Below are 27,287 nucleotides of genomic sequence, written 5' to 3' on the forward strand. Positions count from 1 at the left end.
CCACCAACACTGCAAGAGGGTTCCCTTTTCTCCACACCCTCTCCAGCATTTGTTGTTTGTACATTTTCTGATGATGCCCATTCTAACTAGTGTGAGGTGACACCTCATTGTAGTTTTGATTTGCATTTCTCTAATAGTTAGTGATGTTGAGCAGCTTTTCATGTGGTTCTTGGCCATCTGTACGCCTCCTTTGGAGAAATGAGTATTTAAGTCTTCTGCCCATTTTTTGATTGCCTGTTTGTTTTTTTAATATTGAGCTGCATGAACTGTATATATATCTTGGAGATTACTCCGATGTCCACTGATTTGTTTGCAAATATTTTCTCGCATTCTGAGGGTTGACTTTTCATCTTGTCTGTAGTTTCTATTGCTTTGCAAAAGATTTTAAGTTTCATTAGGTCCCATTTGTTTATTTTTGTTTTTATTTCCATTACTCTAGGAGGTGGATCAAAAAAGATCTTGCTGTGATTTATCTCAAAGAGTGTTCTGCCTATGTTTTCCTCTAAGAGTTTGATAGTGTCTGGCTTTACATTTAGGTCTTTAATCCATTTTAAGTGTATTTTTGTGTATGGTGTTATGGAGTGTTCTAATTTCATTGTTTTACATGTAGCTGTCCAGCTTTCCCAGCACCACTTACTGAAGAGACTGTGTTTTCTCCATTGTATATCCTTGCCTCCTTTGTCATAGATCAGTAGACCATAGGTGCGTGGGTTTTTCTCTGGGCTTTCTATCCTGTTCCATTGATCTACATTAGTGTTTTTGTGCCAGTACCATAATCTCTTGATTACTGTAGCTTTGTAGTATAGTCAGTCTGAAGTCAGGGAGTCTGATTCCTCCAGCTCCGTTATTTTCCCTCAACACTGCTTTGGCTATTCGGGGTCCTTTGTGTCTCCATACAAATTTTAAGATTTTTTCTTCTAGTTCTGTAAAAAATGCCATTGGTAATTTGATAGGGATTGCACTGACTCTGTACATTGCTTTGCGTAGTACAGTCATTTTCACAATATTGATTCTTCTAATCCAAGAACATGGTATATCTCTCCATCTGTTGATATCATTTTAATATCCTTCATCAGTGCCTTATAGTTTTCTGCATACAGGTCTTTTGTCTCCCTAAGTAGGTTTATTCCTAGGTATTTTATTCTTTTTGTTGCAATGGGAAATGGGAGTGTATCCTTAAATTCCCTTTCAGATTTTTCATCATTAGTGTATAGGAATGCAAGACATCTCTGTGCATTAATTTTGTATCCTGCAACTTTACCAAATTCATTGATTAGCTCTAGTAGTTTTCTGGCGGCATCTTTAGGATTCTCTATGTACAGTATCAGGTCATCTGCAAACAGTGACAGCTTTACTTCTTCTTTTCCAATTTGTCTTCCTTTTATTTCTTTTTTTCTCTGATTACCATGGCTAGGACTTCCAAAACTGTGTTGCATAATAGTGGCAAGAGTGGACATCCTTGTCTTGTTCCTGATCTTAGAGGAAATGCTTTCAGTTTTTCACCATTGAGAATGATATTAGCTGTGGGTTTGTCATATATGGCCTTTATTATGTTGAGGTAGGTTCCCTCTACACCCACTTTCTGGAGAGTTTTTCTTTTTTTTTTTTTTTTTTTTGCGGTACGTGGGCCTCTCACCGTTGTGGCCTCTCCCGTTGCAGAGCACAGGCTCCAGACGTGCAGGCTCAGCGGCCACAGCTCACGGGCCCAGCCGCTCCGCGGCATGTGGGATCCTCCCGGACTGGGGCACGAACCCGTGTCCCCTGCATTGGCAGGCAGACTCGCAACCACTGCGCCACCAGGGAAGCCCTCTGGAGAGTTTTTATCAAAAATCGGTGTTGAATTTTGTGAAAAGCATTTTCTGCATCTACTGAGATGATTATATGGTTTTTATTCTTCGATTTGTTAATATGGTGTATCACATTGATTGATCTGCGTATATTGAAGAATCCTTGCATCCCTGGGATAAATCCCACTTGATCATGCTGTATGATCCTTTTAAAGTCTTGTTGGATTTTGTTTGCTAGCATTTTGTTGAGGATTTTAGCATCTATATTCATCAGTGATATTGGTCTGTAATTTTCTTTATTTGTAGTGTTTTTGTCTGGTTTTGGTATCAGGGTAATGGTGGCCTTGTAGAATGAGTTTGGGAGTGTTCCTTCCTCTGCAAATTTTTGGAGGAGTTTGAGAAGGATGGGTGTTAGCTCATCTCTAAATGTTTGATAGAATTCACCTGTGAAGCCACCTGGTCCTGGACTTTTGTTTGTTGGAAGATTTTTAATCACAGTTTCAATTTCATTACTTGTGATTGGTCTGTTCATATTTTCTATTTCTTCCTGGTTCAGTCTTGGAAAGTTATACCTTTCTAAGAATTTGTCCATTTCTTCCAGACTGTCCATTTTATTGGCATACAGTTGCTTGTAGTAGTCTCTTAGGATGCTCTGTATTTCTGTGGTGTCTGTTGTAACTTCCCCTTTTTCATTTTTAATTTTATTGATTTGAGTCCTCTCTCTCTTTTTCTTGATAAGTCTGGCTAATGCTTTATGAATTTTGTTTATCTTCTCAAAGAACCAGCTTTTAGTTTTATTGATCTTTGCTATTGTTTTCTTTGTTTCTGTTTCATTTATTTCTGCTCTGATCTTTCTGATTTCTTTCCTTCTGCTAACTTTGGGTTTTCTTTGTTCTTCTTTCGATAGTTCCTTTAGGTGTAAGGTTAGATTGTTTACTTGAGATTTTACTTGTTTCTTATGGTAGGCTTGTATTGCTATAAACTTCCCTCATGTAACTGATTTTGCTGCATCCCATAGGTTTTGGAGCATCGTATTTTAGTTGTCATTTGTTTCTAGGTATTGTTTGATTTCCCATTTAATTTCTTCAGTGAACTCTTCGTTATTTAGTAACATAATGTTTATCCTCCATGTGTTTGTGTTTTTGACGTTTTTTTTCCCTGTGACTGATTTCTAGTCTCATAGCGTTGTGGTCAGAAAAGATGCTTGATATGATTTCAATTTTCTTAAATTTACTAAGGCATGATTTGTGACCCAAGATGTGATCTATCCTGGAAAATGTTCCATGCGCACTTGAGAAGACAGTGTAACCTGCTGTTTTTGGTTGGAATTTCTTATAAATATTAATTAAATCTATCTGGTCTACTGTGTCATTTAAAACTTGTGTTTCCTTATTAATTTTCTGTTTGGATGATCTGTCTATTGGTGTGAGGTGTTAAAGTCCCCCACAATTCTTGTGTAGCTGTCGATTTCCTCTTTTATAGCTGTTAGCAATGGCCTTATGCATTGAGATGCTCCTATGTTGGGTGCATATATATTTATAATTGTTATATCTTCTTCTTGGATTGATCCCTTGATTATTATGTAGTGTCCTTCCTTGTTTATTGTAACATTCTTTAAAGTCTATTTTATCTGATATGAGTATTGCTACTCCAGCTTTCTTTTGATTTCCATTTGCATGGAATATCTTTTGCCATCCCCTCACTTTCAGTCTGTATGTGCCCCTAGGTCTGAAGTGGGTCTCCTGTAGACAGCATACATATGGGTCTTGTGTTTGTATCTATTCAGTGAGCCTGAGCCTGGTTGGAGCATTTAATCCATTCATGTTTAAGGTAATTATCGATATGTATGTTCCTATGACCATTTTCTTAATTGTTTCAGGCTTGTTTTTGTAGGTCCTTTTCTTCTCTTGTGTTTCCCACTTAGAGAAGTTCCTTTAGTATTTGTTGTAGAGATAGTTTGGTGGTGCTGAATTCTCTTAGCTTTTGCTTATCTGTAAAGCTTTTGATTTCTCTGTCGAATCTGAATGAGATCCTTGCTGCTTAGAGTAATCTTGGTTGTAGGCCTTCCCTTTCATCACTTTCAATATGTCATGCTATTCTTTTCTGGCTTGTAGAGTTTCTGCTGAGAACGCAGCTGTTAACCTTATGGGAGTTCCCTTGTATGTTATTTTTCCCTTGTTGCTTTCAATAATTTTTCCTTGTCTTTAATTTTTGTCAATTTGATTACTATGTGTCTTGGCGTGTTTCTCCTTGGGTTTATCATGCCCTGGACGCTCTGCACTTTCTGGGTTTGGGTGGCTATTTCCTTTTTTTGTTAGGAAAGTTTTCGACTATAATCTCTTCAAATATTTTCTTGGGTCCTTTCTCTCTTCTCCTTCTGGGACCCCTATAATGCCAATGTTGCTGCATTTAATGTTGTCCCAGAGGTCTCTTAGGCTGTCTTCATTTCTTTTCATTCTTTTTTCTTTATTCTATTCCATGGCAGTGAATTCCACCATTCTGTCTTCCAGGTCACTTAACCGTTCTTCTGCCTCAGTTATTCTGCTACTGATTGCTTCTAGTGTATTTTTCATTTCAGTTATTGTATTGTTCATCTCTGTTTGTTTGCTCTTTAATTCTTCTAGGTGTTTGTTCTTTAATTCTTCTAGGTCTTTGTTAAACATTTCTTGCATCTTCTAGATCTTTGCCTTCATTCTTTTTCTGAGGTCCTGAATCATCTTCACTATCATTATTCTGAATTATATTTCTGGAAGGTTGCCTATCTCAACTTCATCTAGTTGTTCTTCTGGGGTTTTATCTTGTTCCTTCATTTGGTACATAGCCCTCTGCCTTTTCATCTTGTCTATCTTTTTGTGAATGTGCTTCTTGTTCCACAGGCTGCAGGACTGTAGATTTTCTTGCTTCTGCTGTCTGCCCTCTGGTGGATGAGGCTATCTAAGGGGCTGGTGCAAGTTGCCTGATGGGAGGGGCTGGTGGTGGGTAGAGCTGGGGGTTGCTCTGGTGGGCAGAGCTCAGGAAAACTGTAATCGCTTGTCTGCTGATGGGTGGGGCTTGGTTCCCTCCCTGTTAGTTGTTTTGCCTGAGGCGACCCAACACTGGAGCATACTTTGGCTCTTTGGTGGGGCTAATGACAGACTCTGGGAGGGCCCTCACAGCAAGGAGTACTTCCCAGAACTTCTGCTGTCAGTGTCCTTGTCCTCAGGGCGAGACACAGCCACCCCCTGCCTCTGCAGAAGAGCCTCCAACACTAGCAGGTAGCTCTGGTTCAGTTTCCTATGGGGTCATTGCTCCTTCCCCTGGTTCCCGATGTGCACACTACTTTGTGTATGCCCTCCAAGAGTGGAGTCTCTGTTTCCCCCAACCATATTGAAGTCCTGCAATCAAATCCCGCTAGCCTTCAAAGTCTGGTTCTCTAGGAATTCCTCCTCCTGTTGCTGGACCCCCAGGTTGGGAAGCCTGACGTGGGCCTCAGAACCTTTCCTCCAGTGGGTGGATTTCTGCGATATAAGTGTTCTCCAGTTTGTGAGTCACCCACCAAGCAGTTATGGGATTTGATTTTATTGTGATTCCTCCCATCCTACTGTCTCATTGTGGCTTCTCCTTTGTCTTTGGATGTGGGATATCTTTTCTGGTGAGTTGCAGTGTCTTCCTGTGGATGACTGTTCAGCAGTTAGTTGTGATTCCAGTGCTCTCACAAGAGGGAGTGAGAGCACGTCCTTCTACTCCACCATCTTGAAATGTTTATTATCTTGACTGTGATGATGGTTTTAAACGTAGACACAAATATCAAAATTTATCAAATTTTATAATTTAAATATAGGTCATTTTTCTTATACGACGTATACCGCAATATTTTTTTCTTTGCTCTAAAGAACTTTGTGGCTGAAATAAGGTAACTAAGGAAGAAACTGGGAAATGATGAGATCAAAGCGGCACCGGATCTGTCCAGTACTGGCACTGGTTGGTAATAATTTTGATTAAAATTTCATTGGGAGAGGGACCTTGAAGATGGCTGAGGAGTAAGATGTGGAGATCACCTTCCTCCCGACAAATACATCAAAAATACATCTACATGTGGAACAACTCCTACAGAACACCTACTGAATGTTGCCAGAAAGCCTCAGACTTCCCAGAAGGCAAGAAAATCCCCAGGTAACTGGATAGGGTAAAAGAAAAAAGAAAAAAACACAGACAATAGGGACAGGACATGCACCTTTGGGAGGAAGCTGTGAATGAGAAAAAGTTTCCACCCACTGTGAAGCCCCTTCACTGGCGGAGATGGGGGGTGGCGGGGGGAAGCTTCAGAGCCACAGAGGAGAGTGCAGCAACAGGGGTGCAGAGGGCAAAGTGGAGAGATTCCTGCACAGAGGATCAGTGCCGACCAGCACTCACCAGCCTGAGAGGCTTGTCTGATCACCCGTTAGGGCAGGTGTGGGCGGGGAGCTGAGGCTCTGGCTTCAGAGGTCAGATCCCAGGGAGAGGACTTGGGTTGGCTTTGTGAACACAGCTTGAAGGGGGCTAGTGCACCACAGCGAGCTGGAAGGGAGTCTGGATAAAAGTCTGGACCCGCCTAAGAGACAAGAGACCACTGTTTCACAAGGAGAGGGGATTCCTTCCCTGTCTGCCCACAGAAGGCAGAGCACCGCCTAAACGAGCTCCAGAGACAGGAGTGAGCCACAGCTATCAGATCAGACACGAGACATGGGCATGAAACGCTAACACTGCTGCTGCAGCCACCAAGAATCCTGTGTGCAAGCACAGGTCGTTATCCACAGCCCCCCAGGAGCCTGTGCAGCACGCCACCGCCAGGGTCCCGTGATCCAGGACAAGTTCCCCGGGAGAACACAAGGTGCGCCTCAGGCTCCTGCAATGTCACGCTGGCTTCTGCCGCCACAGGCTCGCCCCACGTTCCAATTATAACTACCATACCGCTGCCTCCCCCCTGGCCTGAATGAGAAAGAGGCACCTAATCAGCCGATGCTTTACCCCGGCCTGCCTGGGCGGAAACAGACGCCTGAGGGTGACCTACACAGACAAGTAGGGCCAAAAGCAAAGCTGAACACTAGGAAATCTGAGAATAAAGAAGAGAAAGGGAAGTTTCTCAGTGCAGCCTCAGGAGCAGCGGATTAAATCCCCACCATCAACTTGATATATCCTGCTTCTGTGGAATACCTGAATAGAAAACAAACCTTCCCAAAATTGAGGCCATGGACTTTGCGAACAACTGGAGCTTGGGGTTTGCTGTTGTGACCGATTTGCTTCTGATTTTTATGTTTATCTTAGTTTAGCTGTTAGCACTTTTTATCATAGGTGGATTTCTTTATTGGTTTGGCTGCTCACTTCTTTATTCTTTTAGTAGTATTATTATTTTTTCTTTCTTTTTTTCTTCCTTTTCTTCTGAGCCATGTGGCTGAAAGGGTCTTCATGCTCCGGCCTGGGGTCAGGCCTGAGACTCTGAGGTGGGAGAACAGAGTTCAGGACACTGGACGACCAGAGACCTCCCGGCCCAATGTAGTATCAACTGGAGAGAGCTCTCCCAGAGACCTCCATCTCAATGCTAAGACCCAGCTCCACCCAACGGCCAGCAAGCTCCAGTGCTGGAGCCCCATGCCAAATAACTAGCAAGACAGGAACACAACCCCAGCCATTAGCAGAGAGACTTCCTAAAATCATAATAAATTCACAGACACCCCAAAACACACCACGAGATGCGGCCCTGACCCCAGAAAGACAAAATCCAGCCCCACCCACCAAAACACAGGCAACGGTCCCCTGCACCAGAAAACCTACACAAACTACTGAACCAACCTCACTCACTGGGGTCAGGCACCAAGAACAATGGGAACTACAAACCTGCAGCCTATGAAAAGGAGACCCCAAACACAGTAAGTTAACCAAAATGAGAAGACAAAGAAATACGAAGCAGATTAAGGACAAGGTAAAAACACAAAAGGCCAAACAAATGAAGAGGAAATAGGCAGTCTACCTGAAAAAGAATTCATAGCAAGTATAGTAAAGATGATCCAAAATACTGGAAATAGAATGGAGAAAATACAAGAAACGTTTAACAAGGACCTAGAAGAAATAAAGAACAAACAATGATGAACAACACAATAAATAAAATTTAAAATTCTCTAGAAGTAATCAATAGCAGAATACCTGAGTCAGAAGAACAGATAAATGACCTGGACGATAAAACAGTGGAAATAACTACCACACAGCAGAGTAAAGAAAAAAGAATGACAAGAATTGAGGACAGTCTCAGAGACCTCTGGGACAACATTAAATGCACCAACATTCAAATTACAGGGGTCCCAGGAGAAGAAGAGAAAAAGAAAGGGACTGAGAAATATTTGAAGAGATTATAGTTGAAAACTTCCCTAATATGGGAAAGGAAATAGTCAATCAAGTCCAGGAAGCACAGAGAGTCCCATACAGGATAAATTTAAGAAGAAACATGCCAAGATACATATTAATCAAACTATCAAAAATTAAACACAAAGAAAAAGATATTAAAAGCAGCAAGGGAAAAACAACAAATAACATACAAGGGAATCCCCATAAGGTTAAGAGCTGACCTTTCATCAGAAACTCTGCAAGCCAGAAGGGAGTGACAGGACATATTTAAAGTGATGAAAGGGAAAAACCGACAAGAAAGATTACTCTACCCAGCAAGGATCTCATTCAGATTTGACAGACAAAGTAAAACCATTACAGACAAGCAAAAGTTAAGTGAATTCAGCACCGCCAAACTAACTTTACAACAAATGCGAAAGGAACTTCTCTAGGCAGGAAACACAAGAGAACGAAAAGACCTACAATAACAAATGCAAAACAATTAAGAAAATGGTAATAGGAACATACATATTGATAATTACCTTAAATGTAAATGGCTTAAATGCTCCCACCAAAAGACACAGACTGTCTGAATGGATACAAAAACAAGACCCATATGTATGCTGTCTACAAGAGACCCACTTCAGACCTAGGGACACATACAGACTGAAAGTGACGGGATCGAAAAACATATTCCATGCAAATGGAAATCAAAACAAAGCTGGAGTAGCAATTCTCATATCAGACAAAATAGACTTTAAAATAAAGACTATTACAAAAGAAAAGCAAAACACTACATAAATGGTCAAGGGATCTATCCAAGAAGACGACATAACAGTTGTAAATATTTATGCACCCAACATAGGAGCACCTCAATACATAAGGCAAATGCTAACAGCCATAAAAGGGGAAATCAACAGTAACACAATCATAGTAGGGAACTTTAACACTCCACTTTCACCTATGGACAGATCATCCAAAATGAAAATAAATAAGGAAACACAAGCTTTAAATGACACATTAAGCAAGATGGACTTAATTAATATTTATAGGACATTCCATCCAAAAACAACAGAATACACTTTCTTCTCAAGTGCTCATGGAACATTCCCCAAGATACATCATACCTTGGGTCACAGATCAAGCGTTGGTAAATTTAAGAAAACTGAAATCATATCAATTATCTTTTCCAACCACAACATTATGAGACTAAATATCAATTACAGAAAAAAAACTGTAAAAAATACAAACACATGGAAGATAAAAAATACACTACTAAATAACCAAGAGATCACTGAAGAAATCAAAGAGGAAATCAAAAAATACCTAGAAACAAATGACAATTAAAACGTGATGACCCCAAACCTATGGGATGCAGCAAAAGCTGTTCTAAGAGGGAAGTATATCCCAGTACAAGCCTAACTCAGGAAACAAGGAAAATCTCAAATAAACAATGTAACCTCACACCTAAAGCAATTAGAGAAGGAAGAACAAAAATTCTAAAGTTAGCAGAAGGAAAGAAATCATAAAGATCAGATCAGAAATAAATGAAAAAGAAATGAAGGAAACAATAGCAAAGATCAATAAAACTAAAAGCTGGCTCTTTGGGAAGATAAACAAAATTGAAAAGCCATTAGCCAGACTCATCAATAAAAAAAGAGAGAAGACTCAAATCAACAGAACTAGAAATGAAAAGGGAGAAGTAACAACTGACACTGCAGAAATACAAAGGATCATGAGAGATTACCACAAGCAATGATATGTGAATAAAATGCACAACCTGGAAGAAATGGACAAATTCTTAGAAGAGCACAACCATCCAATACTTAACCAGGAAGAAATAGAAATTACAAACGGACCAATCACAAGCACTGAAATTGAAACTGTGATTAAAAATCTTCCCACAAACAGAAGCCCAGGACCAGATGGCTTCACAGGTGAATTCTATCAAACATTTACAGAAGAGCTAACACCTATCCTTCTCAAACTCTTCCAAAATATAGCAGAGGGAGGAACACTCCCAAACTCATTCTACGAGGCCACCATCACTCTGATACCAAAACCAGACAAGGATGTCACAAAGAAAGAAACCTACAGGCCAATATCACTGATGAACATAGATGCAAAAATCCTCAACAAAATACTAGCAAACAGAATCCAACAGCACATTAAAAGGATCATACACCATGATCAGGTGGGGTTTATCCCAGGAGTGCAAGGATTCTTCAATATACACAAATCATTCAACGTGATACACCATATTAACAAACTGGATAAAAAGGATATGATAATCTCAACAGATGAAGAAAAAGCTTTTGAGAAAATTCAACACCCATTTATGATAAAAACTCTCCTGAAAGTAGGCATAGAGGGAACCTACTTCGACACAATAAAGGCCATATATGACATACTCACAGCTAACATCATTCTCAATGGTGAAAAACTGAAACCATTCCCTCTAAGATCAGGAAGCAGACAAGGTTGCCCACACTCACCACTATTATTCAACATAGTTTTGGAAGTTTTAGCCACAGCAATCAAAGAAGACAAAGACGTAAAAGGAATACAAATTGGAAAAGAAGAAGTAAAACTGTCACTGTTTGCAAGTGACATGATACTATACATAGAGAATCCTAAAGATGCTACCAGAAAACTACTAGAGGTAATCCATGAATTTGGTAAAGTAGCAGGATACAAAATTAATGCACAGAAATCTCTTGCATTCCTATACACCAATGATGAAAAATCTGAAAGAGAAATTAAGGAAACACTCCCATTTACCACTGCAACAAAAAGAATAACATACCTAGGAATAAACCTACCTAAGGAGACAAAAGACCTGTAGGCAGAAAACTATGACACTGATGAAAGAAATTAAAGAGAATACAAACAGATGGAGCGATACACCATGATCTTGGATTGGAAGAATCAACATTGTGAAAATGACTCTACTACCCAAAGCAATCCAGTGATTCAATGCAATCCGTATCAAACTACCAATGGCATTTTTCACAGAACTAGAACAAAAAATTTCACAATTTGCATGGAAACACAAAAGACCCTGAATAGCCTAAGGAATCTTGAGAAAGAAAAATGGAGCTGGAGAAATTAGGCTCCCTGACTTCAGACTATACTACAAAGCTACAGTAATCAAGGCAGTATGATATTGGCACAAAAAGAGAAATATAGCTCAATGGAACAGGATAGAAAGCCCAGAGATAAACCCACACATATATGATCACCTTATCATTGATAAGAGGCAAGAACGTACAATGGAGAAAAGACAGCCTCTTCAATAAGTGGTGCTGGGAAAACTGGACAGCTACATGTAAAAGAATGATACTAGAACACTCCCTAACACCATACACAAAAATAAACTCAAAATGGATTAAAGACTTAAATGTAAGGCCAGACACTATACGACTCTTAGAGGAAAACATAGGCTGAACACTCTATGACATAAATCATAGTAAGACCCTTTGTGACCCACCTCCTAGAGGAATGGAAATAAAAACAAATGGGACCTAATGAAACTTAAAAGCTTTTGCACAGCAAAGGAAACCATAAACAAGACCACAAGACAACCCCCAGAATGGGAGAAAATATTTGCAAATGAAGCAACTGACAAAGGATTAATTTCCAAAATATACAAGCAGCTCATGCAGCTCAGTATCAAAAAAACAAACAACCCAATCCAAAAATGGGCAGAAGACCCAAACTTACATTTCTCTAAAGAAGATATACAGATTTCCAACAAACACATGAAAGGATGCTCAACATCACTAATCATTAGAGAAATGCAAATCAAAACTACTATGAGATATCACCTCACACCAGTCAGAATGGCCATCCTCAAAAAATCTACAAAAAATAAATGCTGGAGAGGTTGTGGAGAAAAGGGAACCATCTTGCACTGTTGGTGGAAATGTAAATTGATACAGCCAGTATGGAGAAGAGTATGGAGGTTCCTTAAAAAACAAAAAATAAAACTACCATATGACCCAGTAATCCCATTACTGGGCATATGCCCTGAGAAAACCATAATTCAAAAAGAGTCATGTACCACAATGTTCATTGCAGCACTATTTACAATAGCCAGATCATGGAAGCAACCTAAGTGTCCATCAACAGATGAATGGATAAAGAAGATGTGAAACATATATACAATGGCATATTACTCAGCCATAAAAAGAAACGAAATTGAGTTATTTGTAGTGAGGTGGATGGACCTAGCTAGAGTTTGTCATACAGAGTGAAGTAAGTCAGAAAGAGAAAAATAAATACCATATGCTAACACATATATATGGAATCTAAAAAAAAAAAAAAAAAAAAAAGGTTCTGACGAACCTAGGGGCAGGATAGGAATCAAGACCCAGAGGTAGAGAATAAGTTGAGCACATGGGGAGGGCGATGAAGTGAGAGAGGTTAAGCTGGGACGAAGTGAGAGAGTAGCATTGACATATACACACTACCAAATGTAAAACAGATAGTGGGAATCAGCCGCATCGCACAGGGAGATCAGCTTGGTGCTTTGTGACCACCTAGAGGGGTGGGATAGGGAGTGTGGGAGGGAGGCACAAGAGGGAGAGGATATGGGGATATATGTATATGTATAGCTGATTCACTTTGTTATACAGCTGAAACTAACACAACATTGTAAAGTAATTACACTCCAATAAAAATGTTAAAAAAATAGAAATTTCAATGGGAAGGCATTGAAGAAATTTAGGTCAGGATATGATCTGATTTATATTAAAAAAGTACTAGACTCACAGACCTGTGAAATCAGAAGAGACTCTATGCTCCTCAAGTCCAGATGATCTTTCTTTTAAGAGATCCACTGATTTCCTAGAAGTTCTTCAAGCACCAGCTAATATCTGTGTGTGTGTGTGTGTGTGTGTGTGTGTGTGTGTTCTAATGAAAGGTTCATAGCCTTCATCAGCTACTCAAGACATCTGAGCATAAAATATTAAGGACCACACATATATTTGACTTATCTGAATTTAGAGTTGAGGAAACTGAAGCCTAGACAAGTTAAATGATTTGTTCACAATCACAGAGATGATACGTGGATGAGGTCATAATGGGTTTTTGGTACTGACTACCCCCTCTCACCTGATCCCCTCATGTCTTCCCACCCCAGTGCTCTTGATTAACGGTACACAATCCTAAGTACCTGGCACACAGTACCCAAAACAAATATCCACTGAACACTGAATGAGCTAGCCAAAATCAACAGTAGCATATATGCACCAACTATGGTCCACAATAGATTATAAGCCAATGCACGTATTTGGAAACAGTCCCTTATAACTCTCTCAACAAATATGAAATAAGCTACTGACTTTATTAAGCTCAGGGAAAAATATGCAGTGAGGCCAACATTCACGTTAATTGCAGGGGCAGGGTACATTGGCACAAGCTTTCTGAAAAGCATTTGGCCTTTCAAAGTTCACACCCTCAGGGGAATCAATCCTAAGGAAATATTGAGAAGAAGCCAAATATTTATATAAAGGATGTTCACAGTAAATTCATTTATAATTATAAAAACCTGAAAACAATCTGTATGTACAATAAGAAAGGACTGGTCAAGATGATTATGACATTGTATAAAATGGAATATTATATAGACATTCAAAGTCACATTTTGAAGGTTAATATTGAAAAATTCTAATAATATAATGCTCCATAAAAAATCAGCATATAGATATATAGAAGAGGAATACAGGAGGGAGGGAGATAGAGTGAGAGCAAGAGAGAGAGTGATGAAGATGGAGATAACAAGACGTACTGAGCTGAACAGTGAGTAATGGTGAAATGTACTGAGCTTGAAAAGTGTAATTGGTGGTTTATTTTGTCACTTACATAAGTCTCCAGATTGCCTATGATAAGTGAGCATTAGTTTCACAATCAGATGAGAATAATACATGATAAATAACAAGGAATTCATCTTTGAATATTACTGTGAGCCTTCCCTGGGCTATGGAGTGAAGAATAACATATAACTGGCATTCAACAGCTGTTGTTTCCTACCTTTAAAGACAAAGACAAATGAGTTCATGCTTGAATCGTAGCAATAGTGATTTCGATTAGGTATAAATAAAACTGCTTAACTCTAAGGTCATATGGCGTAGTATATTTCACAAGAGAAGTTTCACATCATCCTTCAGAGACTGTTCCAGAAAGTGTAGCTAGCTACCAGTCTCAGATAATATAAGGTCATTTCCACAACAATCCAAGTAGATGAACATGATCATCTCAAATTCTTTCCCAGCTCTAAGCTCTATGAAAATATAAAATGATCTACTTTAATAGAATTAAGAGGTCTTAAGTTACTGAAACCAACCTGTATTTCCTTTCTCAGACCTGAACACTAATAACATAGCATTACTAATTAGACCCTGCTGTTCACGTGATTTCTACAAAACCACAAATGTACCAGCATAAATTGAATCAATGCATTTCAGAGTCATGTTTCTAAAAAGCAAGGCATTCACCCCTAATATAATGTTTTTAGTTCAGCATTGACTTTAAACTGAATTCAAGAGTGTTGAAACTTAACAAACAGATTAGTATCTCCAATCACAGAGGCAGAACTCTCGTGATCATCATAATTAATAATTATAGCAAATGAGTACCCACAGATACAATGACTTACCAGATATTAATAGAGGAAGTTTAGTGAGAGAGCTACACTTAAAAAGTGTCTATTAGACAGAAGAGAGTAAAACAAAATCAAATGACATTGAGGATTATATCACATACCTATCAGATGAGTGAAATCAATGTCTAATCTTTGTCTGTACTTGAAATCTGGGTCCATACCACTGCAGTGCAGCACTATCTGTGAAACACACTCCTCAACTATTTTGTAATACTGTGGCCTGCAAAAGAGAAGTAATCTTGAATACCTTTTCTACATATACAAATCAATTTTCATAAGAAGTGATTCTACATGATAAAGAAAACTAGGTTATTTTCTAGCAGGCTAAAAAACTCTTTTCTAGCCATTACACTCACTCTAGAGGAATATGCCTAAGCTTAAAGATGGGCTGAACGTTATAGTGCAAAACCCATTGTAATATAATCAGCTGTGAACACTTAGTGACTTAATACTCTAGTTTGCAGGGATTCATGCTTGTGTTCAAAGATACTTATCAACCTTATCTACTTACTTAAGCTATTGTTTCTAAAGTTAATAAAAACAAATGACTCTTTAGTTCTACATCTATGGATACAGAAATGGTTCTAAGCCTCTCCAAGTTCTCAATTTCAATAAGGAATGAGTACCTTGGCATTACATGGCAAACAATGTAATGAATTTACTGCCACACTTTTACTCAAGATAGCTATAACAGCTTTTACAAAACTGGACTCAGCCACTTATGTTACAGACTACTCCAAAGATCTATTTATACACATATTTTAAAAGATCCATTTTGTAGAAGCATACACACTAAATATGCATGGCGATAGCTTCAATTTGTTCAAAGTGTCAAAGGTTTTGAAACATTTCCTAATTCTGTAATCTATCAAGGTAATTCTGGCCTTAAAAATGACCACTTACATACTTCAAAAATTGTTAAAAGGCACTTTTTGCATTAAAATTCGGGGAAAATTTAGTATTTATCAGCAGCTAATAAATTCAACAGAGAAAATTCAGAAAGAAATACTACTATGGACAAGCTATGACATAAACATCCCTAAAATCAGTGTGCTGATAACTAGCCAACCTACTAAAAGTCTGCAAATAAAGCTAAACATATTCTAATTGCTCTTATATGTCTTTTGTCATGGGGCTGATCTCAAGGATAAGAATAAACAGTAATATGTATTACACATCTGAGTCTTTTTCAAGTCATCATCAGATCTAGGGTAAACAATACTGGATTATAATCAATCTAGTCAATGACTCTGGGTAAACAGGGAAAACACAATGGTTCTCTTTCAGGACAAATTAATTATCCATAGGTAGAATAAAAGAATTATCCATAGGTAGAATAAAAGCGCTAGTTGCACATCTACCTCACATGGATGTTCTCAGGATGAAAAGGACGTCATGTTAGAACAACTTCTCGTTTATTCAAAGTTACTGAGAAATGGATGGTTTCACACAAATTATTTCCCCAGGTAACTGTGTACCCATGGGCACAGTACCCCTTTAGTTGCCAGCACTTATTTGAGGAAACAACAATCATTTTGGTTGGATTACTATCTTTCCTGCTTAAAAAAAAACCAGCATATTTTAAACATTTTTCTATGTCTCTGTAACATCATGATGCCCATCAGTTACTGCAACTAGCCTGAACTATAAAGGGAACTATAATAGTTCTCTATGGACTTTAGAATTGTCATTTTTGTTGTGACTGTACCCGACCCCATGGTAGCCTTCCTTTGCCCTTTAATCAAGCAAGGTTTGAGAAATCAGAGAACCTAGGTTGCTAGAATTTCATGCATATTAGAGTATGAAGAACAACTAAGAGTCTCTTAAACAGTTAAATATAAGATCATGGTCACCAACTTATGGATAATTTCAGTCATTCGGAAACCCTTCTCTAATTTTCTGGTTTTCAGATATATTCCCAGAACTACACTCTGAAATTTCTGACTTTATGGATTATTATATTCATTTATTTAGAAGAATTACATTGCTGTGTATAAAGCTGAAATATTAGTATTATTACTTTCTTAGATAAGATCACACCTATTTTTAGATAATACTATACAAGAGGAATAACAATAGTCTTATTAAAATATAAAAGGACTTAAAATGCTTACTAAATAGCAAATGTTATCATTGCTGTTTTTATTATTATTAAACTTCTGAAGGAGGGCTTCCTTCAGCTACCAGGTTCAAAAAAATATCCACATCCACACACCCTGTGCACACTAAAGTTAAAGCACTTTTACCACATCACAATATAGTGATACTATCTCTATATTCTATTGTCCCTACCACCACATTATATAAATTCATGGGAAGTGTGGCAGATACTGCTAGATGTCCTATGATGTCCACTCTTCTCTTTTTCCTTTACTATGTGAACTTTATGTTTACCTGTGTATATTGCTTGCCAGAATAATATTTCCCATTTCCTTTCACTTATTGCTTCATAAAATCATCTCAGAACTTAGTGGCTCAAAACAATAACATAATCTTATTATCCCTCACATTTTTGTGGGTAAGAAATTCAGGAGGAGCCAATCAAGTCCGTTGGCTCAGATCTTACACATGGCTTCAGCCAGCTAGAGAGAGACCTAGAAGAATAGGGTAGACTGAACATAAAAAAAAAAAAAAAGTACGAGGACTTAAAAGTTTTACCATAGACTCTTCAGAGCTTACTCTGTGCCACAAAAAAAATTCATCATAGGGTCAGTAAAATCTGTTGGGTTCATTGCTACTGAAATGGCATACCCCGTTTTTATAAGTATATTCTTCTGACCCAATTAAAAATAGATTGACACCTTTTTAAAAATGTTATCTAGAGTCGTCAAACTCTTATACTCCATGCACATATATATATATATATATATATATATATATGCATATACTGTCTAGACCCCACTATATTGTTAATTTTCCTTTAAAATCCAATTCAAATTATACAAATTGTACTCTCATAACAGCCTCTTACCTGATATAATAATCATTTCTGATGAGCAAAAAATGTTGTAGAATGGATAATAAGTAATTTTCAGCAGCAGTGTCCTTCAACATATTATACAGAAGATGGTACACTTCATTCATATCAGTGGAAAGTAAGTAAAGGAAAAAAATCAAGGATTCTTGGTAACAGTTTCATTCATAACAAAAGCAGCTTCAGTTTTGAAAACACTGATATATCATTTTGTTTGCATTACTGTTTCTAAACCTTCAACTCCATGTTCCAGTATTTAAAACATTTCCATAAAGAAATTTAATCTATGGATCACTTTAATCTTTTAACAAGTGAAAGAGACTTAGAGTATTTCCAAGACCATTTAACCATTAAACGTTTAAATGATCAGCTGTTCATTATATTTTAAAATTCCAGCTTATAGTTGGTACCATTAGAACAGCAATGCCATTAATGAAAATGTTTTTTTCTTGACCTTCCTGTGGTTGTGATGGGAACCTATATTATGCATGCAAGCCAATACTCCTGTCTTTTCACTGCCCACATAAAATAGTAAGGCAAATAAGCATTGTGTGGGCTGCTAAAAGTTCATAAAAACCAGTTTTATTTTATACAGATGAAACACTTACTACATATGAAATCACTACTGTTTGCATTCATTTGTATGTCAGTATTTGATAAGGAACTTGAAACATATTTTTCTTAGGATATAAAAAGAGTGGTAGAAGTTTAAATGCTTTTAGTAAACTAGAAAACAGATTTAAAAAATGGATTCACTTTTATAAGAAAAGCGAGCACCTAGAAAAATTGATGGAAAAGAAAAGGAGAAGAGGAGATGTAATCCAGCATCTTAAAAATAACCTGAAATGTCAACGTTTTCTCTGAAATAGAATTAAGTATATGATGGATTACTTCTTAGACCCCATGTAAGAGTGTTGTGTTAAAGTCACATAAGGTCCTTTCGACGGCTACGGAATAGATCCAAAAATAGCTTTCTGATGAAGAGAAATTTATATAAAGCAAGATATTTATTAATTGATATAAAAAGCATTTAATATTATGGAGACCACTGTAGACTAGAGTCACTGATGAAGAATAAGAAATTACTAGAAATTATCTCTCATAATAACAAAATTGTTATTCATTGCACTTATCCAGTACTCATGTGTAAGACGCTTTGATAGGAACATTGGAGGAAAAAGTTGAAACACTTGTGCCCTCCATCTCATAGGCACAAAGAAGTGTATATAAATAAGGCAGATGCAAGCAAAGCACTGTAGAGTGAGGAGAAAGATGGAAGAAGACGTTATAGAGAAAAAGTCCAGCTCAAAGGTCATTTTCGTTCTGAAGTATTTCCCAATTTCCCCAGAACCCATAAGTAAGAAATTTAATGGGTGTGAAACAAATGGCCAGCAATGCTATGACAACCATCTTTTAGATCTAAAATCATTTTGTATAAAATCATTGCCATAGGAAGATTATATGCTAGTTGTATTTGACTCAAATGCTTCTACTCTAGCATCCTTGTTATAGTCAGACCCTATCACATCTAAACTTTTTTCCCCCCGCTAAGGAACCAAAATATTTGGATTGAGAATAAGACATCTATTTGAATTGAATGATATCTCTAAATCACTGGAGTACCATTTAATAAACTGAAAAAGTATATTACCTATAGTCACATATGAACTCACGGAACTTTTCCCCCCAAAAATCCTTATCCATGAGGAATACTGCCTTAGGCTCTTGTCTATTCAAGACCGTTGAGCAGAGTAAACCTATAATGCAGCAAGCCACTGTGTGGATTTCAATACAGTCTGTGTAAATCATCAGGACAGTCTGACAATTCTTCAACATGAATCTCAAGGACAGCATCATCGTGAAGTTCTAATATAAATAAATGGATATAAATTGGGCCGGCAGACAAGAATTCTAATAATGGTTCACAAAATCACCCACAAATCCCTTTTTCACAGTACATGCAAAATGATTTCTGTGGTTCGTCAAAAGGATATTCCATTTCTGCTCGAATGTCATTGAGACGGTGTGATAATTCAGTTAGGTCGTCCTCTTTGTTCTCATCAAATACTTTCAGCTGAATATCAAGCTCGTCGTTCTCTTTTTCTTTCAGATCCTAATATATAAACAGAAAACTTAACAGACGAATAACAATTTGACAACCCCGTACTTTGGCAATAAAGGCCTGACACTATTATTCATCTACGTACACAGAAGCAATTTCAAATATTGACCCAGGCACTTGGTTTCCTGAAAGAAAGTAAACGTACTCTGTTTTTCTATTTTAAAATGAAAGAACCTCATTGCATTCACCTCATTTCTTTTCATGCTCCAAATTTTGACGACTCACATTAAAAAATTAACGATCACTTTCGCAAGGGAAAAAAACTAATTGCTACAAACCCACATTAAATGCTGTCGTTTTGACTAAACACACTAATCAAAGATCGCAAAAGAACTCATGCAGTTAGAATATTCACATATGCCTCTGGCAAAAAATGCGAATATAGATCAATTGTATTAATGAAGAACAAATGCGAGGATATATTCAAGGACAACAGTCCCAAGTATGGCGTGGAAAGTTGTAAAAACAAATTTACTTTAAATGACATTTTGTGATTTTAAAGCAAAAAGGCGTCAGGACTTTTAATCAAGATGCACAACTAGCCTCCTCCCCCACCTTTTATTTTTGCTTAGCCGAATCACAAAATACCAACTTGGGCATCAAAGAGACCTGTTTTTGTAATACATTATAAGCACATGCATTACAAACCTCTGATAATTTTCAAAATCATAGTATAAACAAAATCTTTGGAAGCATGCCACACTAGAGATTGTTGGGCTTAATATATATCACCTGGAATATCTTTTAATATGTGTCCATTAAGTTGCCGCTTTCAAAACCCAAATCGATAATCACAACTGTGGATGCTCAAGGGTGATACCGAAAGAGAGACTAGGATGTTCAGAGCTGAGCTTGAACTCTAAAAGGAAATGCAAGCACGGTGTACTTCAAATTAGGTCGATTAAACAAACTCGGATCCATTTTTTTGTTTCTATTTTTGTTCAATAGGACGATTTTAAATGGAGATGCAACCGCTATTACTGAAGCCAAACACAAATTTATGCAATTTCTAGGTGTTCTTTTTCTAACGTTCACATACATAATAATTTACCTACAGAGCATATGAAAATATTAATATGTTTCTATATAATCGCATATAAAATACATAACAAATACATGTATTTAAACTTAGTTTCCTCTTGAGTAATAATCTGTTTTAGGTCTAACTTTCCACTTTGAAAGGGAATGAAGAAATTTATTGGAATTAAAGTTATCTAACATTGGTGAGTTATATTATCAGGTGATTTCTGAACTCAATTCAGAAAAGAGCAGGAGCCAGACACACCCAATATGCTGGTCATTGCAGAAAAAACCTTTAATACGTGGGATAGGAAGGGTGGGAGGGAGGGAGACGCAAGAGGGAAGAGATATGGGAACATATGTATATGTATAGCTGATTCACTTTGCTATAAAGCAGAAACTAACACACCATTGTAAAGCAACTATACTCCAATAAAGATGTTAAAAAAAAAAAAACTTCATGGGTAATGTAAGGAGCTGATAAGAATACACTTTCAATCTCTCAAAAAAAAAAACCTTTAATACATTTTATAATATGGATTTTTTCCTTATTCTTATGTCACAAGATATTCTTTCTTAGATGTTCACTATCAGACTTTAACACATTCAAATATGTTTGAAAAATAGAAAAAACAAGTTAATTAAATACTGTCATTTAATCAGCATCAGAACTTTACAAAACATGGACTCAACCTTCATGATTAAAATATTTTCAGTGAAAATAACTGGTTAAATATTTATTTCCGTTTTTAATTAGGACAACACATTATTTATATAAGATATATAGTATGTGAACATGTACAGCACAATATAAAAATATAGATATGTATAAATGAAATATCTCATAGTGTTCATTAATAATGCTCCGTTAAAATATATATATCTACATACACACACATATATAAAAAACTTCCTTTCATTCAAATGTCAAACCTTGAAAGGTATATTCAAAAATTTTGATAAAATAAACATTTAATGAATTAATAAAAGTTTCATATAGCACAAATGTGACAGATACCCCATTGAAAAAAGGGAAATGCATCACTGAAGTTTGTATTTTAAATGAAGAATGGCATAAAATTACTGAATTACACTACTAATAATTACGTGAAATACTGTAAATATGTTTCAGTTATTTTTTAAACAGATTTGCTGTACAGATACGGAATATTTTCAGCAGATTCTCTAAAACATATAATTAAGTCTCTATAATATGGTGTACTTCAAAGGAAATCAAAGTCCATTACCAGCACATGACTGATTACCAGTCAAGCAATCAAAATTGATTCTTCAAAAGAGTAAGAAAGGGTTTGTCGGTCTTTTAAAAGAAGTTTAGAATGCCTGCTGCCTACAGACACAATTTCTTACTATCTTGTTCCTTCACATATCTGACTTATCTAATATTTTCTTAATTTATTTAACTAACTAAAAGGCAGATGGAGAAAACTTCACAAGAAATCAATGTAAGTTAACTACAGAGAAAATACTATTTTAAAAATCACTATATAGTGTTTAATAACTCATTTGTCCCAAATTACTAAAGCAAATTTATAAAAAGTAAATTTTCCATGTAAGTGAAATATAAACTCTCTTTAAACATCATAATTTATCTATAGAGACAGGGCAAATTTTGAAAATAAATTTCTACAGAATGTAATTAAAATAACTGTCCTTCTCTTGAGGATTCTAATAATTATATGAAACAAAAGTTTCACTCTACTACAATGATGGTCTCATGGATTACTGAAATACTAAGAACTATTAAGAACTATTCTTCCCCAACACCTAATGATTCCAGATATTTATAATTTTTGATCCATGTACCAACAATTTATATTAGCCCTAGCCACGTCTAATTTGCTGCTTTGAATATGATATATTCCAGAAAATTAGGAAGCTCCTCCTGTTAGAACAATGTATAAAATAAGAGTAAATAGGATAAAAGCCAGGATATTAAAGACTCATCTATGAATATATTATTAGGCTCCCATGCATGTGTAAAAGATGTTTGATATTACTATAAATTCTAGTGGTTGAAATGTAAATATTTAGTAAATTAGATAGCTAGACAGCAGTTGACATGTTATGTACATCTAGTATACATTAAAGCATGACCATTCTGACTTTTGCTCCAAATTGTGATAATAAAACTACAAGGACAACAGCAACAGTAGTGAAATGTATGGTATTAAGGGAAGGACCTCTAATCTCAGGGTCTATCTGCCTAGATTCTGATTCTCATATTGTATATCAGAAATACCTGGGGAGGATTATTTCCTTTCAAACCAAACATCTCTGCCCTACCCCCAATAAGATAGACTCTCTTTAGGGGGACATGCCCAACTTCTTGAGAACCAGAGCCCTATTTAGCCATATTTCACTCCATTGTCACAGGAAGAAAAAGAAATTGAGAATCCTTGTAGGTTCTATTCCAAAACTTTAAGAGGCAGAAACATGACACTTCTCACTTTCCTCTTGCTGAAGGATCCCTGAGATCTAAGAATCAGGGCATACTGAAGAGATGTGATAGTTAAAGAAAAATCTAGCTGGAAGCATAAGTTAAGAGGTACAGGGTACTGCAAGGGGCTTTATATACAGCTATAGGGCCAATGCGAAAGTGTAGCTAAGAAGCACTGATGCAAAATCTTAGCTGTCAATGTAACCAAAGGAAAAATACCATGAGACCACTGAACCCAGCAGAAATGAGCACACCCTGGCAAATGTGCAAAAGGTAAGGACAAGAGCTACTGTGCATACCCTTTCTGAAAAGATGAAGACTTAAATAAATTGAGAGTCACAGTTTTCTTGACCAGCCATTCAGTAGCATACGGTAGAAAACGAATGTTTAATTATAAATAGACATAGGGAAATGAAAGCTGGAATAGACAGCAATAACTAAGGCAGAAAAACATGGCATATTAGCAAATGAGTAGAGGATCTTCAGGAGCCCCTGAGGCCAACAAGTGCCCAAAGACATGATTACTCTCCCAGAAACAGAGGACCAGCTCCAAGAGGACAAGGATGGAAACACTGAGTAGGCAATTCAAAAGCACACTAGAATGAGGACTGTAATATTACCTCTAGCTACATAAGACCACAGACTTTTCATGAGGAGAGATTTGTGACAAAAAAAAGAATGTGTGTTACATACACTATAACTAGTGAATGTGCCTAAGTTAACTGCATATTGAACCTCTATTCGGGTCACTTACGATGATGCTTTGATTCACTGCAACCAATTCCTTGCTTTTTAAAGTCATGGATGAAAGAACCATTCAAAGTGGAATTGACATAGAAATTTCTAAAACCTCACAGACCCAATCATATATCTTATTAAAATGGGTTTCAATAGACCCAATTGTATATTTTATGATGATGAGTTTCAACCACTTTCAGTTAAGACTATCAGAAGACAAGTTACAGATGCATGCTACACACTAGTCCCTCACCAGGAAATACCCCTGATTTTGCTATTTCTAATACCCTAGGAATACCTTATATACACGCTCATTGACATTTGTTTTATTTTGTTTTTTCTTTCCTCAGTCCTTTTATTCCCCACCCCTACATTTACTTCTTGTTTATCAGGTATGGTCTAAGTAGTTTAAATAAAGAAACTAGTGAGATTTTACTTGTCTCCTTTAAAAATGCCATGGTCTTGAACAAAATCCTTCTTTAGTTAACATACTAAGTAAAGTATAAAGTCATGGTAGTTGTATTTCTATTTATAAAATAAGTGTGCTCATTTATCTTAGAACAAGTCTATAACGTTATTTCAAAAATGTTTTTAACGGTATCACAATTAGTGCAGATATCCACACTCAATTTAAGAAATAAAATTGTTCTTCTTTAGAAAAGATGCTACGGATTTATAACAAGAATACCATCCTTATGTTATGTGTCTAGAATATACTAATCAAAATTTTATGCATACTTATGCTGAATATAAAGGAAATCAATCTAAGTTATCAAAGAGGAAAGCAAAAAATTTTAATGAAAAATTGAAATGGCAAAAAAATAGGAGTCTTTTATGTTCTCAGTATTCAAAGTCAAAGAAAAGTTCCCTTTTGACTTCAAGAAGACCAAAAAAGCCATCACTTCTGGACATACCATTAGCTGAATTCCGAATCATCAGTTTTATGTAGAGACTAACACTACTGCAATATCAAAAAGCTTACAAAATGTCCAGTGCTTTACAAAAGGAAACGGCAAGGCACATTTATTTACTTTGCTGAAAGTACTTTTGTCTAAAGAGAGAAAAACATTAAAGTTCATAAGCATAATAAATGTGCACATTCCACTTACTGGTAACATTGTTTTTAGTCCTGAACGAAGGAATTCATTCCTTAAATGTATTCGAAAATCAAGCTCATAAGGAGATGTGACAAGGGCATTTATAAACTGCATGCAGGCCACCTGCAATTAGAAAGTAAACTTTGTTAAAAAAAAGTTTTTTTAAATTAAAGAAATAATGCATTTAGAAATGTTTTTCCATTTACTAAAGGAATACATACATATATTATGAAATACATCAAGAAATGCAAATGTTTATATAAGTATAATGATTATGACTTTACAGTAGAAACAAAAAAAATAACAATAGAGTTTCTAATGTCCAGAGAAATTCTAACGAAGATATGATGGTTGGTCAAGTACTGCTATGCTTTGCTAAACAATATGAAGGAATATTAAACTTTCTCTGAGAAACTCCAAGTTCCAACAGTGTGGATACAGAGCCCTTTAAAAAGATCATGAAATGTATCTTTCATATCCAGCTGTCCTCAGAGGGCGCTTGGCCTCAATTCTATATGGTTATAAACACTTTTCTAAAATAACTCAAACAAAGCTATAAAAGTACCCTGATGTTAAACAGGGAACAGTGATAACTTAGAGATATTATTACACTGAGTTACACTCTCTCCATTCTATTATTGGATAGATTTGCACAAAATAAAGAGTAGCAAACTATATGAATAAGATGAATTAATTTACTATATAAAAAAGTAAATGCAAGTGAATTAAGATCAACTAGAAGGCACTATGACACAAATACTAATGTGCATTGCATGGTAAAGTAAATAGAAGAGCTTGTTTTCAAGTAAAGGTGATTCATTACTTAGACTGATGCTGGAAAATGGGTTTTGGTTTTCTTCTGTTATTGAGGTTCCCTATTATAAAAGAGGAGGGAGTTATTTTCCGGTAATTGCAAGCTAGGAGAGTGTCAACCAAATGCTAACTGCCAAGTGTTCCAAAGATTATTCCTCATTTTTGGAAAATGCTGCTCACGTCTAAGGCAATTGGCTAATAGTTTAAGAGCTGCACACTGAAATTTATTATTTTTAAAGTACGCAATGAGTCTAGTAGTGTTCAAAGAGCTGACTGCAAGGGGACCACTGTAAAATACCAGATTTAGTAAATATGTTAAGTATATATAGAAAGGGGCACAAATAAATCAATAGTTAGTATGGAAAAACACATCAGCAAAAGAAAAATATTTCAAATGTATTTTGACTTGACCACATCCAGACCTGTTATTATGATAGTGATTTTTTTCAAGTAGAGACAAATATTAAAAGCTATATTGCTTTTATTGTTATATCTTTATCTTATGCATTTAAGCTGTTTTGGGGGAGATTAGCCTATCTAGCTCACATCCAGGTTCAAAAATCAAAAGTTGCATGCATTAAAAGGGATTATTGAGGCTGTCTCTAACATTACTAGCTATCTAAATGATAATTGAACAATTCAGTCCAATTCTTATGAATGCTCAAATGTCAAGCTAAATCACTTAGACATCTGACTAAATATTTGCCATTGACTTGGCATTACCTCAAAAGTCATATCAGATAAGTTATTATGATGCTTATGCCTTAATGGGTTACTTAACCTTCCTGTTTACAGTAAGAAAATGTTTAAGTCTTCATATAGTTTCAGTAGGCTGGAATATAAATTTGCATACTGTATGAGTCCATAGGTATATTATGACAGTATTTGCATGAATGATTCTTGTTATGTTACAACTCTGACCTGACCGAACAAGCCAAAATACATGTCCAATCCAAAATTAATAGAGAGAAAAGTTGCCATCTGCTAGGATTGTTTTTGCCAGAAGAAATTCTAGCTTAATGGCTTGTATTAATACCCTACAAGCAAAGAGAACATTTCCATAAGAAACAAGTTAATGAGTCTTGGAATTGTACCTTTATATAATAAAAGTATTTGGATCAGGAAATTATAAAAATAGTCAAAGCCAAAAAAATTAATGAATGTAACATCAAAATAATTTTACATTTAATAATATAAATGTTGCAATGCTTTTAAATACTCATTTAACACACAATGTATGATATATAACTAAATGCTAAAAAAAGAAGTTACATCCAT

General features: G+C 36.2%; 1 protein-coding gene across 2 annotated transcripts in view; it reads right to left on the minus strand.

Moving 5' to 3' along the window:
• Positions 1 to 27,287, minus strand: part of DIAPH2 (diaphanous related formin 2) — an 890,878-nt gene that overhangs the window by 614,018 nt on the left and 249,573 nt on the right. For both annotated transcript variants that reach the window (XR_012329281.1, XM_073799281.1), the window contains exons 11-14: positions 25,209 to 25,319; positions 19,756 to 19,874; positions 17,759 to 17,875; positions 14,889 to 15,007 (exon numbers count right to left, since the gene is read on the minus strand). Coding sequence is in view for 1 of the 2 variants with exons in the window: in XM_073799281.1 (XP_073655382.1) it covers positions 14,889 to 15,007; positions 17,759 to 17,875; positions 19,756 to 19,874; positions 25,209 to 25,319 (466 nt within the window). In the remaining variant the exon portion in view is untranslated. The remainder of the gene's footprint in view (positions 1 to 14,888; positions 15,008 to 17,758; positions 17,876 to 19,755; positions 19,875 to 25,208; positions 25,320 to 27,287) is intronic.

This window comes from Tursiops truncatus, chromosome X (genome assembly GCF_011762595.2).
Source record: "Tursiops truncatus isolate mTurTru1 chromosome X, mTurTru1.mat.Y, whole genome shotgun sequence".
NCBI classification, from domain to species: Eukaryota; Metazoa; Chordata; class Mammalia; order Artiodactyla; family Delphinidae; genus Tursiops; species Tursiops truncatus.